The sequence below is a fragment of the Zea mays genome, chromosome 1, assembly GCF_902167145.1.
Source record: "Zea mays cultivar B73 chromosome 1, Zm-B73-REFERENCE-NAM-5.0, whole genome shotgun sequence".
Classification (NCBI taxonomy): Eukaryota; Viridiplantae; Streptophyta; class Magnoliopsida; order Poales; family Poaceae; genus Zea; species Zea mays.
The window spans coordinates 238,216,676-238,232,781 of record NC_050096.1 but is presented as its reverse complement, the minus strand read 5'-3'; the positions used below and the strand labels follow the sequence as shown (position 1 = coordinate 238,232,781).

General features: G+C 50.6%; 3 protein-coding genes across 4 annotated transcripts; all 3 read left to right on the top strand.

The window, feature by feature from the left end:
* Positions 1-523: 523 nt before the first annotated feature.
* LOC103645359 (uncharacterized) lies at positions 524-4,756 on the top strand. Its single transcript, XM_023300942.1, is given in 3 exon segments — positions 524-817; positions 898-2,415; positions 2,418-4,756. Coding segments are annotated over 3 exon segments (4,131 nt in total). The 3' UTR covers positions 4,737-4,756.
* A 5,467-nt stretch (positions 4,757-10,223) lies between these two features.
* Positions 10,224-11,028, top strand: LOC109943513 (uncharacterized). The gene has a single exon (XM_020546764.3). The coding sequence runs from the start codon at positions 10,272-10,274 to the stop codon at positions 10,872-10,874; it is 603 nt and encodes a 200-aa protein (XP_020402353.1). The 5' UTR covers positions 10,224-10,271; the 3' UTR covers positions 10,875-11,028.
* A 1,360-nt stretch (positions 11,029-12,388) lies between these two features.
* Positions 12,389-13,774, top strand: LOC103643463 (uncharacterized). Of its 2 annotated transcripts, none has more exons than NM_001363833.1 (4): positions 12,389-12,589; positions 12,683-13,041; positions 13,163-13,309; positions 13,398-13,716. In NM_001363833.1, exons 1-4 carry the CDS (start codon positions 12,498-12,500, stop codon positions 13,520-13,522), a joined length of 723 nt encoding a protein of 240 aa, NP_001350762.1. In that variant the 5' UTR covers positions 12,389-12,497; the 3' UTR covers positions 13,523-13,716. The 2 variants fall into 2 exon arrangements, with proteins under 2 accessions (NP_001350762.1, XP_035816340.1); XM_035960447.1 differs by having other exon boundaries at positions 12,395-12,589; positions 13,379-13,774.
* Positions 13,775-16,106: the final 2,332 nt, after the last annotated feature.

The following is a 16,106-nucleotide window of genomic DNA, read 5'->3' as shown; positions in this document are numbered from 1 at the left end:
AAAGCGCACACCGTCTGTCGCGACAGCCGGCAGGCGACAGCCCTGCCCTCTATCTCTGTCTCTTTAATTAAACGCGTTCCGTGGTTGACACGAACTGTTCGATTGCAAGTTTGCAACGTTCTATAAAAAGCAATACGAGATCTCACATCAGCGGACGACATACACGTTACGTGCGTATACACGCGCGCGGCGCGCCGCCGGAAGATTCAGTCGCGAAAAGATTCTCTGGTCTACTAGCTGTTATCAAGATGACGAGACCATTTCGTCCTTATATATATACCTCTAATAATATACACATTTTGCCTTATCCAATACTAATATAAGATTGCCGGGACGTGATCACATTCTGACCGACGCACGTTGAACGACGGCCGGCGGGCGTCGCTTCTCTCGTTTTGATTCTCGAGAAACTGCTACATCTTGTTTTTCTAATCTACATCCACAACGACCGACTAGTCTTCTCCGCGAGAGATCCGGGGGCCGTAACCGCCGCCCTGTTGGTCGGTCTCGTGACGGCTGAGCCATGGCCGCGGTGCTCAGCGCGTTCGTGCCGGACACCGCGGTCCGGTGGCGCGGGCTGGTGACGGGGGAGGTGGCGCGGCGGATGGGCGTCGCGACGGAGGCGAAGGCGCTGCTGGCGAGGCTGGAGCGGGTGGGCGCCGCGGTGCGGGACGCCGAGGCGCGGGCCGCGTGCGGGGACGACGGCGCGGCGCGGTGGCTGGCCAATGTGCGGGCTGCCGCCTACGAGGCGGACGGGGCCGTCGACCGGTGCAGGGTCGCCGCACGCCGGCGCAGGGCCCACGACCAACAGAAGCAGGTACGATCACCGGTTCTGCAGGATCTGTTGTTGTTGCAGGTTCGTCCATTGACTCGGCTCCTTTCTTTCTTCCTGCTCAGCAGGCGCCTCTTCCTAGGCTGCTATCCTCCTGCTGCGACACGGACACGGACACGGACGTGTCCTCCTGTGTCGACATCGCGGCTCACATCAACAGCCTGAACCGGAAGCTGCAGGTCATCCTCAAGGAGAAGCGTCGGCTTCAGCTCCGCTCTTCCCTCGGCGGCGACCATCACCCAGCGCCTGACCGCGCGGCACATAGGCTCCGCAAACCTCAGAGGACCCGGGCCGCGGGCGCCGGCATCGTTGGCTCAAGGATCGAGGACGACGCGGCCGCGCTCGTCGGGCTGCTGACGGAGATGGACGGCGAGGAAACCGGCTGCACGATCGTCGCCATTGTCGGCCCCGACGGGATCGGCAAGACCACGCTCGCCAGGAAGGTGTACGGCAGCGAGAGGATACGGCTCGGCTTCGGGGCGGCGAGGTCGTGGCTGCGCGTTCCCAGGGAGTACAGCGAGGCCGGCCTGCTCTCCCAGGTCGTCGACTCGTTCGGCGGCGGCGACACGACGGGCGGCGAGAGCTTCGCCGACCTCGAGAAGGCGCTGGCCAGGCTGGTGGAGGGGAAGAGGTGTTTGCTCGTGCTGGACGACGCGCGGTACGGCGGGGTGTGGGAGGGCGTGCTGAGGAGGCCGCTCCAGCGCGCTGGGCGCGGCAGCAAGGTGGTGGTCACGGCGCGGCACGGCAGCATTGCTCGGGAGATGGGCGCCCGCCACGTCCACCGCATCAAGAGGCTGGACAGCGACGGTGCCTGGCTGCTGCTTCGCGCGGCGGCCTCTGTAGCTGACGAGGCTACAGCCGCTGAGCTGAAGGGCGTGGGCCACGGGATAGCCGATAAGTGCGGCGGTGTGCCGTTGGCGATCAAGGCTGTTGCCGGCGTCCTGACCACACGGGACGCGAGCGCCCAGGAGTGGGGCGAGGTGCTCGCCAGCCCGGCGTGGCTGGTGAAGGGGCTCGCGGAGGACGCCATGAAGCCGCTGTACCTGTGCTACGACGACCTGCCGTGCCATCTCAAGCAGTGCTTCCTCTACTGCTCGTTGTTCCCCTCTGACCTCGCCATGGACAGGCGCGTGCTCGTGCAGCTGTGGATAGCTGAGGGCTTCGTGCAGATCGGAGCCGACGCAAGCGTCGAGGATGTGGCCGAGGAGTACTACGATGAGCTCATCAGAAGGCACCTTCTCCAGCCGGGAGAGGAAGACGAAGGCGGCGGCGCCACGTGGTGCACCATGCACGACATGCTGCGAGCTCTAGCGCAGCTGCTCTCGCATGGTGAGGAGTTGACCGGCGACTCGTATCGGCTGTTGGTCGACAGCGATGCCCCGTTCGCGCCACGGCGTGTTTCCCTCGCGAGAAGAAACCTGGCCTCGATACCTGAGAAGATCCTCAAGTTAGAAAGGGTAAGAACGCTGCTTCTTCAAAAGAACCCACTTACGGTTGAAGGAAGCATCTTTACAAGATTGCAGCAGCACCTTAAAGTATTAGACCTCAGCGAAACAGCAGTGGAGCTCATTCCAGAGGACCTGCCGACCTGGGCAATCTTGTTTACCTGAGGTTCCTGAACCTGTCTCACACGAGAATTCAGGCAATTCCAGAATCCATAGGCAACCTGTGGAACCTGAAATTCCTCCTGCTGAGAGGGTGCAGGGCACTGCACGCGCTGCCAAAAGGGATTGAGCATCTGAGAGGGCTCAGGGACCTTGACCTTGCCGGCACAGTGATCGACGATGCCGCATTCAGAGTAGGCCATCTGAGAAGCATCACGTCGCTCTGCTGCTTCACGGTGACGAGCAAAGAGGCGCGTGCCGCTCAGGATAGGAGCGGGTGGCCTCTGGATGAGCTCAAGAACTTGTCTCAGCTGAGAACGCTGCACATACAGAAGCTCGAGAATGCTGCCAATCGATCCGAGGCAACTGAGATGTTACTTGGCGCCAAGAAATGCCTCAGGGAGCTCGAGCTGTCGTGCAGCAGCACTGTCGGGCCACTTCAAACAACGGAGTTGACCAGAAAGATCGAGGATGTCTTTGAAGAGATGAATCCGCCATTGTGCCTGGAGTCACTGAAGCTTGTAAACTACTTTGGGACAAGGTTCCCGAGATGGCTATCGGTGACCTTCCTGCCAAATCTCCGTGATCTAGACATTGTCGGGTGCAACTTCTGCCAGTCTTTTCCTCCACTAGGCCGTTTGCCAGAACTGAGATCCTTGTACGTAGCAGACTCTTCAGCTCTGAAGGATATAGGTGCAGAGCTCACGGTCACGGGCACCGAACACCCACACCAGGTTCCGTTTCCAAAGCTGGAAAACCTGCACTTCCAAGGCCTGCGGAAGCTCCAGACATGGGCAGACATCGAGCCAGGGGCATTTCCATCCCTGCAGAAACTCCAGCTTGAGAGCTGCCCCAAGCTGCAGAACCTTCCTGTTGGCCTCAGACATGTGACGTCCCTGACCAAGCTACACGTAGCAGATATGGCAAGCCTTGAGGCCGTGGATGACATTGCTACGCTGAGGGAACTGAGCGTCTGGAACACTCCTAATTTGAAGAGGATATCAAACCTGCCTTCCCTTGAAGGTATCAACATGTGCCACTGCCCTATGCTGGAGAGCGTGGAGAACGTAGACGGGTTACGAACAGTGCGCATCTTTGATCATGATTTGCGGGACATGCCCAGATGGATCGAGGCGCATGCTTCCAAGCTTCGATCGCTGAATTTCACAAGCACAGCTGAGCTGCTGAAAAGGTGCTTGGTTGATGGTCCGGACTGGTCTGTGATTAAGGGCATTAAGGAAGTTCGTGGGTACTCCACTGGTTGCAGCTACATATACTACAATAGGAGTCCTTACATATTCGAGAGCAATGTGAGTGATGAAGATAACCTCGGTGTCAGAGAGGATGAAGCAGATCCTGATAATGTTGATGACATTTCAGTTTCATCTTCAGGCGCCAGTTATCTAGAAATCAGAGGATTCTTTGACTCACAAGTGTTGAAGGAAGGAACTAACAGGGCTGAAGAAATTGTGCCACGTGGGAGTTTTGGGAGGACCATGCTGGGGCTCACTCATCGTCGCCTGCATAAGCTAGCAGAAGTTGCTCCTGAAGATGATGAGGTTGAGGACGGAGCAGATTCAGCTATCCTGCTTCCTTCTAATCCAACAAGAGCTATGACATCTGCAGAAAAAGTTGGTTGTGTTGTGACTAATTATCGTAATGATCTTGGTTCATTGGCAAATGCTGCGAGTCATGAAGCAATAACCAATGATGAAATTGGTCATAACTTGGTCCGGCAAGGGTCCCGAGCAATCATCAGTACTGAAATTGGTCAAGGTTCTAACTTCAGTAGTATCCGAAGAAAGGAACATACATCCAAGAAAGAAGGTGTCACTGCTGATGTTACTGTCGCTAAAGGCATTAGCCTAGTTCATTCAAGGCAAGTGGTGGCTTCCAATAAAGGAAAACATGATTTTGCCGATAATGCCGCAGCTAGCATCTGTTCATCCGATGTAATGCCAGAAAATCCATTAGACAAAGAAGTCCCAGAGAAATCTGCTGGTGCCAATGGTAGTAGCTCCATCCATGAAGCATGTCATACAGTCATTGTCACTGAAACCACTCGAGATCTGGCTTCCAAAGCAATCGGTAACATCAGTTCCATCCATGGTAGAAAACAACAGATGTCAGACAAAGAGAGAGAACTTTCTGATGGTCTTGCTCCTGCTAATTATGTTGACAACAATGCAAATCAGATGGAGGACGGCAACATCAGTTCGTCAGTCAAGCTAAATCATGAGGAATCCAAAGCAATCGGTGCAAGCACAACTAACTGTGATTCAGGTCTGTTAGCTACCTAAGGAGAAGAAGAGGGGATAGCTTGGGGAAGAAGAGAATGGCAGGGAACGGAGAGTTTCTTAGAGATTCAGAATAGTTTTCATTACAAGCATACCCTTCCTGAACACACACACTCATTATTTATACTAGCAGGCACTGGTAGCCCAGACCCGCCTGTCAGCCACAAGACATTACACCCACTCAGGACCAGAAATACGGACATTGGCGCGGCGCTTGCGACCGACCTGTTTCTCCACCAAGTCTGGCTTCAACGTCTCCCCTGGTGATGGATCAGTAGCTGGTGGTGTAGTAACATTCCCCGGCCCTTGAAAACCTGATTGTCCCCAAGCAGGAGCAAAAGGAAAGCATTGTTGGAGAGCGTCTCTGTCTTCCCAAGTGGCCAGATCGCGCGGCAGCTCGGACCATTCCACTAGGACCTGTTGCACCAGTCTATTGCCTTTTGTAATTCCCCTGGTCTGTAGAATGTTAAGTGGAATACTGAACTCGGGTATAGATGGTGGTAGAGTCGTATGAGCAGCACCTTTGAAACCTGTCGCCAAGCGGAGTTGAGATACGTGAACGACAGGGTGAATTTTGCTCGAGGCTGGCAGGTCCAAGCGGTATGCAACGTTACCAACTCTCTCAGTGACCTGATAAGGTCCAAAATACTTGTAGCTGAGCTTGTGATGCGCTCTAGGCATGACAGATGACTGCACATAAGGTTGGAGCTTCATGTAAACCCAGTCCCCGACCTCAAAGGAACGCTCAGATCTGCCTTTGTCTGCCTGACGTTGCATACGGATCTGGGCGCGAACCAAGTGTTGATGGACTAGATGTTGCATCATGGAACGCTCCAGCAGCCAATCCGACAATGTGCCAGACACGTTAGGTGTCACTTCAATACCCAGAGAACGAGGCTTGCGGCCATAGAGGACTTCAAAAGGGGATGAACCTAAAGCTGAGTGAAAACTGGTGTTGTACCAATATTCGGCCGTTGGAAGCCACACTGACCATTTTTTAGGACAGGCACTGACGAAACATCGCAGAAAAGTCTCAAGGCATTGATTAACTCTCTCCGTTTGGCCGTCCGATTGGGGGTGATAAGAAGAACTCATGCGTAGTTCTGCACCTGCGAGTTTGAAGAGCTGCTGCCAAAACTGGCTAGTGAATATTGGGTCTCGATCTGATATAACAGCAAGTGGAAACCCATGGAGACGATACACTTGGGACAGAAACAGCTGGGCAACAGAAGTAGCTGTGTATGGATGTGATAGTGGAAGAAAGTGAGCAAACTTGGTGAACTTGTCTACCACCACGAGAATGCAATCCGCCGATCCAGAACGAGGTAGGCCTTCCACAAAATCTAAAGAAATAGTGTGCCAAGCTGTTGTAGGAATCGGCAAGGGCTGAAGTTTGCCCGGGTATGCTGACCGGTCCGGCTTTGCTTGTAAACAGATTTGGCAATTTTTGACAAAGTCCTGCACACTCTGTTTGAGTTTACTCCATGCGAACAGTTGCTTGACCCGACAATACGTGACTGGAATGCCAGAGTGACCACCCACTGGAGAACAGTGCAGAGCCGACAAAATTCTATGTTTAAGTTGGTCATCACTGCCCACCCAAATTCTGCCCTTGTATTTCAGCAGCCCATTTTGAAGTGTATAATGAGGCACAGCATTGGGGTCAAGAGAAAGCTTCGCCAACAAGGACTGAGCATCTGAATCTAGAGTGTAACTGGCTTGAACGTCCAGCAACCACTGAGGTACAGATACTGATATAGCCTGACAGTCAGCTGTTGCACGGCGGGATAAAGCATCGGCCACACGATTCTCAGACCCAGGCCGGTATTGGATTTTATATTGTAACCCAAGCAATTTGGTGAAAACCTTATGCTGCCAAGGGGTGTGAAGACGTTGCTCGTTCAATTGGGTCAAGCTTTTGTGGTCAGTAAGAATGACAAATTCATGATGCTGAAGATAATACCGCCATTGTTGGACTGCCAGGATAACAGCGAGGTACTCCTTTTCATAAGTTGACAAGCCGCGAGATTTTGGACCTAGCGCCTTGCTGAGAAAAGCGAGGGGGTGACCATGCTGCATAAGGACTGCCCCGACTCCTACTGCACTGGCATCGGTTTCGAGAAAGAATGGGGCAGTGAAATTCGGCAAGGACAGAACTGGAGCCTGAGTAAGAGCAGTCTTCAAGGTCTGAAATGCACAGGCGTGGTCACTGGTCCAAATATACAAAACTCCTTTCTTCAGCAATGCAGTGAGAGGTTGGCAGATAACGCCAAAGTGGCGTATAAACTTGCGATAATAACCGGCGAGGCCCAAGAAGCTGCGCAATTCCTTAACACAAGAAGGTTCTGGCCAGTGCGCAATAGCTTCGATTTTAACTGGATCAGTTGAGACTCCCTTTGAACTGACAACATGTCCTAGATAGGAAACCTGTTGTTGGGCGAACTTGCACTTGGAAAACTTAACCTTCCAAGCATCAGCAGAGAGCAGATCAAACACCTGTTCCAAATGACTGATATGCTCAGCTAGGGACGCACTGTAAACCAGAATGTCATCAAAAAATACGAGTGCACATTTCCTTAATAACGGAGCTAGGGTATGGTTCATCGCCTTCTGAAATGTGCCAGGAGCCCCCGTCAGCCCAAATGCCATAACTCGGAACTCGTAGTGTCCCAAATGAGTCTGAAAAGCAGTTTTGTGAGCTTCACCGTCCTTCAGCAAAATCTGGTGGAATCCTGCTCGAAGATCCAAAATTGAAAACCAGGAAGCACCAAATAATTCATCAAGCAGCTCATCAATTACAGGCACTGGGTACTTGGCTTTCACAGTGAGGGCATTAAGGTGTCTGTAGTCTACACAAAAGCGCCAAGTATTGTCCTTCTTCTTCACCAACAACACAGGAGAAGAAAATGCACTGGTGCTATGCTGGATCAATCCACTTTGTAGCATCTCGGTGACCTGAGACTCTATCTCATCCTTCATAGCAGGTGAGAAACGATACGGCCGAATACTGACAGGTCGAGCACCATCAATGAGTGGAATAGAATGATCACAGGACCGGCTGGGCGGCAATGTAGTTGGCGGCTGAAAAAGATCCTGATAGCGCTGAAGCAAGTAGGTAATAGGCTGGGGCAGGGACATGTCCACAACGCAGTGCAGCTCGGCAGAAGTGTCCTGCAACTCAGACACCGGCCAAACCTCCAATATTGTACCCACAGGAACCAGGGGTTCATAACCTTGTAATATAACCGTCTGTCCAGAGTGAGGGATAGAAAGCCATTTGTGTTTCCAGTCCACCATCATGGGACTAAATTGCTCAAGCCAATCCATACCCAGGATAATGTCATAATACGGAAGGGGAATGACTTTAAATGTTGTACAGAATTCCAACTCCTGAACGGACCAGGTAGCATTGGGAAGCTCCAATGGACAATGCAGAATTCCACCATTAGCAACTGTTACTGCTAGTGGAGTCTCCAAACTCACGAACCCAGACAATGAAGAAGTGCGAGAAGTGTTTAGAAAACAGTGAGAACTGCCCGAATCCAAGAGTATCAACATGTTCTCATCCTGAAGCTGGCCTTGAAGCCGGAAGGATCTAGACGGAGCCTTCTTTGGGGATATGGCTTCTGTTGACAGCAGGACCATGAAGGTTTCAGCAGAATCTTCAAATTCGCCCTCTGATTCCTGGGGTTCCGAAGAAAACATTTCCCACAGTTCTTGGACAGCATGTAACTGAATAGTGTTCGCACACTTATGACCCTTGCTCCATTTTTCAGCACAGAACTGACAAAGGCCTCGTGCTCGCCGATAAGCGCGCAATGATGCTACCTTGCTGTCAGCAGACGCAGGTGGTGTAGCCGCAGCTGATTTGGAACTGTCCAGCTGTTTTCCCCACCGAGAAGGCTGGCCTTGTTGAAAAACAGCCCGTGTAGAGTGTGCATGATCCACGCGGCCAGACTCCCGACGACGAGAGGTCTCCGCCTCCTCCTGCAACAATGCCAAAGCACAAGCAGTATCCAAGTCGCCCGGACGTTGAACAAGAATAACAGATTTAATGTCATCACGGAGGCCATCTATGAACTTCATAGTATAATATAATGGATCAGTGGTGTGTTCATAAGTGACCAGTAAATCAATAAGCTCACTAAAGCGATCCACATAATCTTGCACCGTGGAGGTTTGGCGAATGTGAAATAGCTTACGAATTACTAACTCATGCTGCTCACGACCAAACCTATCATTAATGGACTGGCAGAATTGTCGCCACGACATGGATGGAAGTCGTGGTTCGACAGATTGTAACCAACGATCAGCAACTCCCACAAAATGCATTGTAGCCACTTCAACCCACATAGATGCTTCAGTAGCATACATATGGAAATACTTTTCACATTTGGATTGCCATAGTTTCGGATTGGATCCATCGAACGAAGGAAAATTCAACTTAGGCAATCCTCCCAACTGGCGTGGCGACCATCCACGGGGATCTGGCTCATTAAACCCTACACTACCAGGTTGGGGAAAGGTGAACGAAGGAGAAGCATAGGGGTTGTGCATACCCGTGACCGGGTAGCGGGCGTCAGCACCGGGGTGCCAAGGTCCGCTATCCCGGTGATGTGAGTCGTTGCGGTGCCCAAAACGAGGGCCGTCGGCGACATCCCCGGCGACAGATGAGCGTCCCGGTGCCGACCCGTGCGCGCCCAGCACGCCCGGCATGTGGAAGCCGTCGGCGCGCGCACCCCGGGACCACTGGATCTCCATCTTCGACACTTCCGATCGAAGCCAATCCACGGAGGAGTGGAGATCATCGAGGGACGCATCCACGCGTGGACGCCAGAACTCGTAGATGCCCGCGGTAGACTCGAGCGCCGCCACCCGGTAACCCAGGTCGGCCTCGATCTGCCCGATTTTGGCGTCCGTCGAGGCATCCGCAGCGGTAAGGTGTGCCTCAACATCAGCACGAAGGGTGCCCGAAAACTCCGACAAGGATTGCGCAGCCTCCGTCGCCCTGGACTCCAGAGTGCTGACCCGAGATTCCCATTTGCTGTCGAGGAGTTGCAGCCTCTTGTCCAACTCCGATAGGAGGGCTCTGGTTTGGGATTCCAGCGCCAAGGTCAAGGTGGGATCGATCTGGGACGGGGACGCCATAGATCGCAAGGGAACGAAGCCCTCTGATACCAGGTTGTTAGCTACCTAAGGAGAAGAAGAGGGGATAGCTTGGGGAAGAAGAGAATGGCAGGGAACGGAGAGTTTCTTAGAGATTCAGAATAGTTTTCATTACAAGCATACCCTTCCTGAACACACACACTCATTATTTATACTAGCAGGCACTGGTAGCCCAGACCCGCCTGTCAGCCACAAGACATTACACCCACTCAGGACCAGAAATACGGACATTGGCGCGGCGCTTGCGACCGACCTGTTTCTCCACCAAGTCTGGCTTCAACGTCTCCCCTGGTGATGGATCAGTAGCTGGTGGTGTAGTAACAAGGTCCTTGCAAATCGCTTGCCGGTTTTGCCTGCAGCAACCAACAGAAAATGAAGACGCTACAGGCAGCTTCTGCAGATCAAAACGGTGGTGACTCAGACGCTTCATCCATGAAGAAAAGCCTCTGCATGGAAAGCAAGGTCACGGAGACAGCCAGCAGCAGATGTGCTGGTGAATCAGCGAAATGTTCATCTGGTGAAACAGACACGAACATCAACCGATCCCTGTTGTTGAAGGCAGCGGAGCCTATAACTCACGCCATTGATATCACGGAAGCAGCCATGAGAAAGGCAGAAGCCACCATGGCAAAAAAACTGTCGATGAACAAGACGCTGAACGATAGCCGTATCGACAAGGACGCGCCATGCTCCATCGACGCCAAGGCCGACGATTCTCAGCAGGCGCCAAAGGTGTACACCGCGGTGTGGGTCGACACCGACACGGACACCCTGCGCGCTCGGCTCGTCGACTCAATGCGGCACTTGCGCAGGATGGCATCTCGGCGGCGCCATCGGCACAGGAAGCGCGGCTCGAATAACAAGTGGAGGCTGTGGAGAATCGGGCCAACGCTCCTGGTCATCCTCCTGCTTGTCTCCGCGGTGCAGCTGCTGTTCATACTCTGGCTGTACCGGAGGCTCCTGAATCAAAATTAGACAAAATGTATGTTAGTGCTTTCTTGTTGGAGTTATTGATGTTTTGTAGTATATGATTTTAGTAATGCATACCTTGTCTACAAGAATAGTGTCGAGATGGGTTCCAGTTCCAGATACGAAGGGTGATTCAGCCGACCGGTTTCCGAATTTTTTATATTTTGGCCCTTTCCCAGAAAAAAATACACGTTTGGATCTTAAAATATTTTAATGTCATTTTTGGACCCTCTGCTCGGCGCCATCGCCAATAGCGCCGAGGTAACACAGTTCAGCGCCATAACCTATGGCGCCAAGGTGCGTGCTGCGCTGGCACAAACGGACGTCGTGGCATTGACGTGGCACCGAGCTCGGCGCCATAGATCTTGGCGCCGAGCTCTATAATGTACACAAAACTTGTCTAGCTCAGTTTGTTTTAATACTTTTTTTTTGTCTTTGTCACTGATTTTTTTTGTTGTCCAGATTTTTCGTTTATGTCGCTGATTTGTCCGTCTAGATTTATTTCTTATCCAGATTTTTTGTTTTTGTGACTGATTTGTTTATCCGTCCATATTTTTTTGTTTATCCAGCGAGCACAGCGGCTGTGTGCCACATTGGCCGCAAGCCGTCAACTTTCCCCCTTGTTTGTTCAGCTAACCACAATAAAAATCAAATGAGAACACTCTTATTTCAATCATGACCACATAAAAATATTATATTTTCATTGAGTTCTTTTGAACATAAATTCTAAAAACATAATAACATATTCTCAGTAAAAAGAAGCACACATATTCCCAGTATAAATATACTTGCACTGGTTAGCGGCTACCGGTTTAGCTATGATAAATTTTAATTAATATTAAAAAGTATAATTTCGAATACATTAGATTATTGGAGTTTTAGAGTCCAAAATATAAATATACTAGGTATAAATAAACAGTGACTTGATGATTTTATAAAGTACTCCGACTTCCATAAGGTGGGTTACTTATGTGCATGGTACTTGCGTCACGGAGTTTGAATAAACAAAAACAAAAACAAAAAATATCTAGATGAATAAATAAATCTGGCGGACAAATCAGCGACATAAACGAAAAATATAGACAACAAAAAAAAATTAGTGACAAAGACAAAAAAAATATTGAACGTCCACCATGGGGCTTGAACCCACAACCTCAAGGTTAAAAGCATTGTACTCTACCGACTGAGCTAGACATACTTTGTTGTTACACATCCGAGCTCGGCGCCATAGATCTTGGCGCCGAGCTCGGTACCACGTTGACGCCACGTCGTTCATGTTGTGCCAGCGTAGCACGTACCTCGGCGCCATAGCCTATGGCGCCGAGATGTGTTACGTCGGCGCCATAGGCTATGACGCCGAGCAAAGGGTTCAAAAATGACATTAAAATCTTTTAAGGTCTAAATGTGAATTTTTTTTTGAGAAAGGGATAAAATACAAAAAATTCGGGACCGGTTTAGGTGCACGGGACCTTAGTGTGCGCGGGAGAGCCTGAAATTTGAAGGACCTTGGCGGGAAATATGAAATTTCAAAACGAGAGCACACTACGGTCCCCTGGCTGCACGGGTGGTGAAAAAAATACGAGCCAAATCCCAAAAGCGCTTGTGGGGAACGGAAACGAGGGAGGTAGGATGAATTGGCAGCAGCACCGGAAGAATTACCCGAGCGCGATGCGGTCGTCCAATGGGCAGACCACGCTCAAATCCTTTCTCTTCAAGCCCAGGTATGCCGTCTGATTCGCATCCATCCCAATTTTCGCCCCCTCCGGGCCAGCACTTCAATCTCCGTTCCTTGCATTCTCCTATTCGTGTGTTAGGGTTGTCGATGGAGTACCGTCACCACCGCCGGCGGCGGTGATGGAGGCGCCGATCTGTTCGCCGGAGCCGCCGAAACGGGAGATTGTCAGAGTCACCAAGACGACCATTAAGGAGAAGGCGAGCGCGTTCTCCTCGGTGGGCTCCACGGGGAAGGACGGGGGCGGCGGCGCTTTGAGCGCCGCGGTCTTCAAGCGGTTCCACAGTTCAGCCCCACGGGCGAGAGCGGAAGGCGACCGCGTGCAGGCAGGGGAAGACGGCGACCTCGAACTCGGCGGTGCAGGCGACGCCCGGCTGGACGTCGAAGAGACCGGGGCGGAGAGCCGCCGCGGGCCCAGGAGTAAGCGGAAGAGCCCCATTGGTGCGTCCAACCAACCATGCTCCTCTTGCATCTCGCTCAAATTTTTTCCGACTTCCGAGACCTTCCCCTCGTGTCAGCCTTTCACACGATGACGCCATGACGGCAATATCGGTCTATTCAGGCGGCCACGAGTACATGAGCGAGGCCAAGGCCAGACGCGTGGTGGTTCTCGGCGACGATCCGAGGCCGCGGTCGGCGACTACGCGAGGGCGTGCGAGGCGCTCCCGCGGCGGTGAGGGTGAGGGCGGCCGCGCTCTGTACAACCACTGTAAGATCGATCCCCTCTCCCGAACTCTTAACGGCCGGTGAGTCTTGGAGCAAACAGCAATCGACGCAGTGGTTTGTTTCGGTGGCAGACGCGAGCGGAGGCGGGTGGTGGCACGGCGACAAGGAGGGCGTGGACGGGGAAGAGATCGGCTGGACGGACGACATGTGGGAGGGTATGGGATCCGTCACGCTCGGCGGCCTGGAGTGGCACTAGCCGTGCCGTAGTCGCGGCCGTCTGCAGAGCAGAACCGCCCCGTCACGGCCACGGCAACCGGCAGAGTATTACTACTAGTTACTAGGAATAAATGAACTATATTAGTCGGCAAGTGATGCTCTGTTTGTGTTTGATATTAGGAATTCAAAGAACAGTTTAGTTTCCAGTGGAATCATGAAATATTGTGGCTCACCAAACTGGACCAAAAATATTTCAGACCTGTTCGAATTTCATGTGGTTCTTGCATGTTTAGGTATGGTAATTGCAAAGGCAGTGGGGCGATTGGTGCAAATTGTATGACCAGTCATATTCGATCGGTAGCGAAGTTAACAAATATTTTATCGAGTTATCATCATTACTAACTAAATCTAAACTATAGAATTACATTTATTAACAATGTTTTTTTAGAAATTTAGAAAGTTATTGGGGACCAGCTGACCTAAATAACTAGGTTTTGTTTAAGTGTTGCTATCTCTACCGCAAAAGGAGTTTTACAATCTAAGCTTCAATCCTAAATTCTAACTAGAAAGGAGAGACAGAAACTTAAGTACTTAATATAAATGTTGAAGGTAAAGAGCAATGTTAGAGATGTAAACTCCTGTGGACGACGCCATTATTTTTACCGAGATACGCAAGGTCCCAACTAATCCTTGTTGGTGCCTCTACGCAAAGGGTAGACCACATAAGGGCCAAGCACCACAGACGAGTAACTCCATAGAGAGACGTGGGCATTCTCCATGCGTAAGTGGTGCTCTACTTTCGGCTCCTCTCGGACGCTCCCCGTTGTCTCCAGTGTCGAGATTACGGCCGAAATGCCATGGGCCTAGTTCCCTCCGGTACATGGTAGTAGTCGTGACACAAACGCGGTTGTCAAGGTCTCGCCCCACTCGGTACAATATTTATTACAACGACACACGCAAGAGCCGAGGGGTTGTATGGGGTTTTCTAACTCACTCAACTAACTAGGATTCACCTAGAGCAATCACATAAACGGTCTAACTAACCTAAGCACTTCGGAAAGCACATACGCTAATTATCGAGTGATTCTATTGAGCACTTGGGTGTTTACGCACTTAGAAATGTCTATAACATGTGTTGGTATGTTGCTTAGACTCCTACACTTTCAGGTGCCGGTTGGAGGGGTATAAATAGTCTCCCCTCAAATATAGTCGTTGGACAGAAAGCTAACTATTTCTGTCGTCGGACGCACTGGACAGTCCGGTGCACCAGCTCCCGAGAGTCCGTTTGCGGAACTCTCTGCGCAGACTGTCCGATGTGCCACTAGTGCGTTGGCTGACTGTTCATTTCTTCTTTTTCTTCAATCTTTATCTTGGGCTTTTTTAGCTTTGAGTCTTGAACTTGTGCTTGATTTTTATTGATCTTCTAAGTATCTTTTATGTCTTCTTTTGAGGTGTTTTATCCTCAAGGCCTTAGTCCAAACCTCTTCGCATCCTGTGAACTACAAAACACAAAGACTTGGAAAACATTAGTCCACAAGGTTGTGTTGATCATCAAAAACCAAAATCACTTAGCCAGATGGCCCGTGGTTCATTTTCCTTGTAGACCCCAAACTTGGATCGTGTGAAAGGAACCAGGGCCTCACTCAAATCACCTGATTACAGCTCACCGAGTGTCATTGCTAGCCCATCAAAGAAAGCATGGCATGACCCACCGCTCCCTGTCCTTGTGAATGGGGTGCATGGGAGAAAGTGAAATAGAAAGACAGAACGAGCCCTCAGACATATCTCTGTACAATGGCCACTCATCCTAGCCATCTGCATCAGCATTGTGAGGATTAACAGCTGGTGGCACATTGGTGTCACCAAGCCTTGCGGACGATATCATCTACAGACAGCCTGGCCACGACATGACTAGCCGCCTCATCATAACCCTCTAACACATCCTCTAGTCCATCGTCTGGGACATCTAGAGGAAAATCGACGACGTCCTGGAGCCCACAACTAGAACGAAGCTCCTCGACGACCAAGGCTATAACTACCCCCTAAACGCTAAAATCGATAATATCCTAAATACTGCACGAGATATCATCCAAGCGCTCCACCAGGGACGAACCTCGAGCCCCGACATACTTTGCAACTTGGCCCGCTCGGCGGCAAAGCTTCTCTAGCTCAGCCTGTAGGACTAAGAAAGAGGAGGGAAAAAAGAAACACATAAAGAGAATCAAACTATCAAAATAATTATAAAAATTATAATATATTTTCTTTTCTAATTTATACTATTAGCTACTAATCAATAAAATTCGAACTGAAAACTTAGTTTGTACTTAAACAAATGAAAAAGATAAATTTTGTTAAAGGATAAATTGAACCAACTCAAAGAAATGGAGGGGTAAATTGAACTAACTCAAAGGAATAGAGGGTTATGTGAACAATATCCATATGTGAAGGGAGTAATTATAGTTTTAGTTATAACTTCCTTATGCACACTCTGTAATTTTAAGTACCGAGAAGAAAAGTTATATTTTAATAAATCATAAATCTGGCAAAAATATGGTTTATATGGTATAAAAATAATTAACAATATATAATTGTTTTTATGGTCAGATAGAGACAACAACTTGATA

What these genes read in the sequence shown, in the direction of transcription:
- LOC109943513 (XM_020546764.3), top strand. Translation starts at nt 10,272, where the DNA reads ATGAAGACGCTACAGGCAGCTTCTGCAGATCAAAACGGTGGTGACTCA.
- LOC103643463 (XM_035960447.1), top strand. Translation starts at nt 12,498, where the DNA reads ATGAATTGGCAGCAGCACCGGAAGAATTACCCGAGCGCGATGCGGTCG. An exon ending in TAAGCGGAAGAGCCCCATTG is followed by an intron (nt 13,042 to 13,162) that starts GTGCGTCCAACC and finishes CGGTCTATTCAG; the next exon opens with GCGGCCACGAGTACATGAGC. An exon ending in CCGCGCTCTGTACAACCACT is followed by an intron (nt 13,310 to 13,378) that starts GTAAGATCGATC and finishes CAATCGACGCAG; the next exon opens with TGGTTTGTTTCGGTGGCAGA.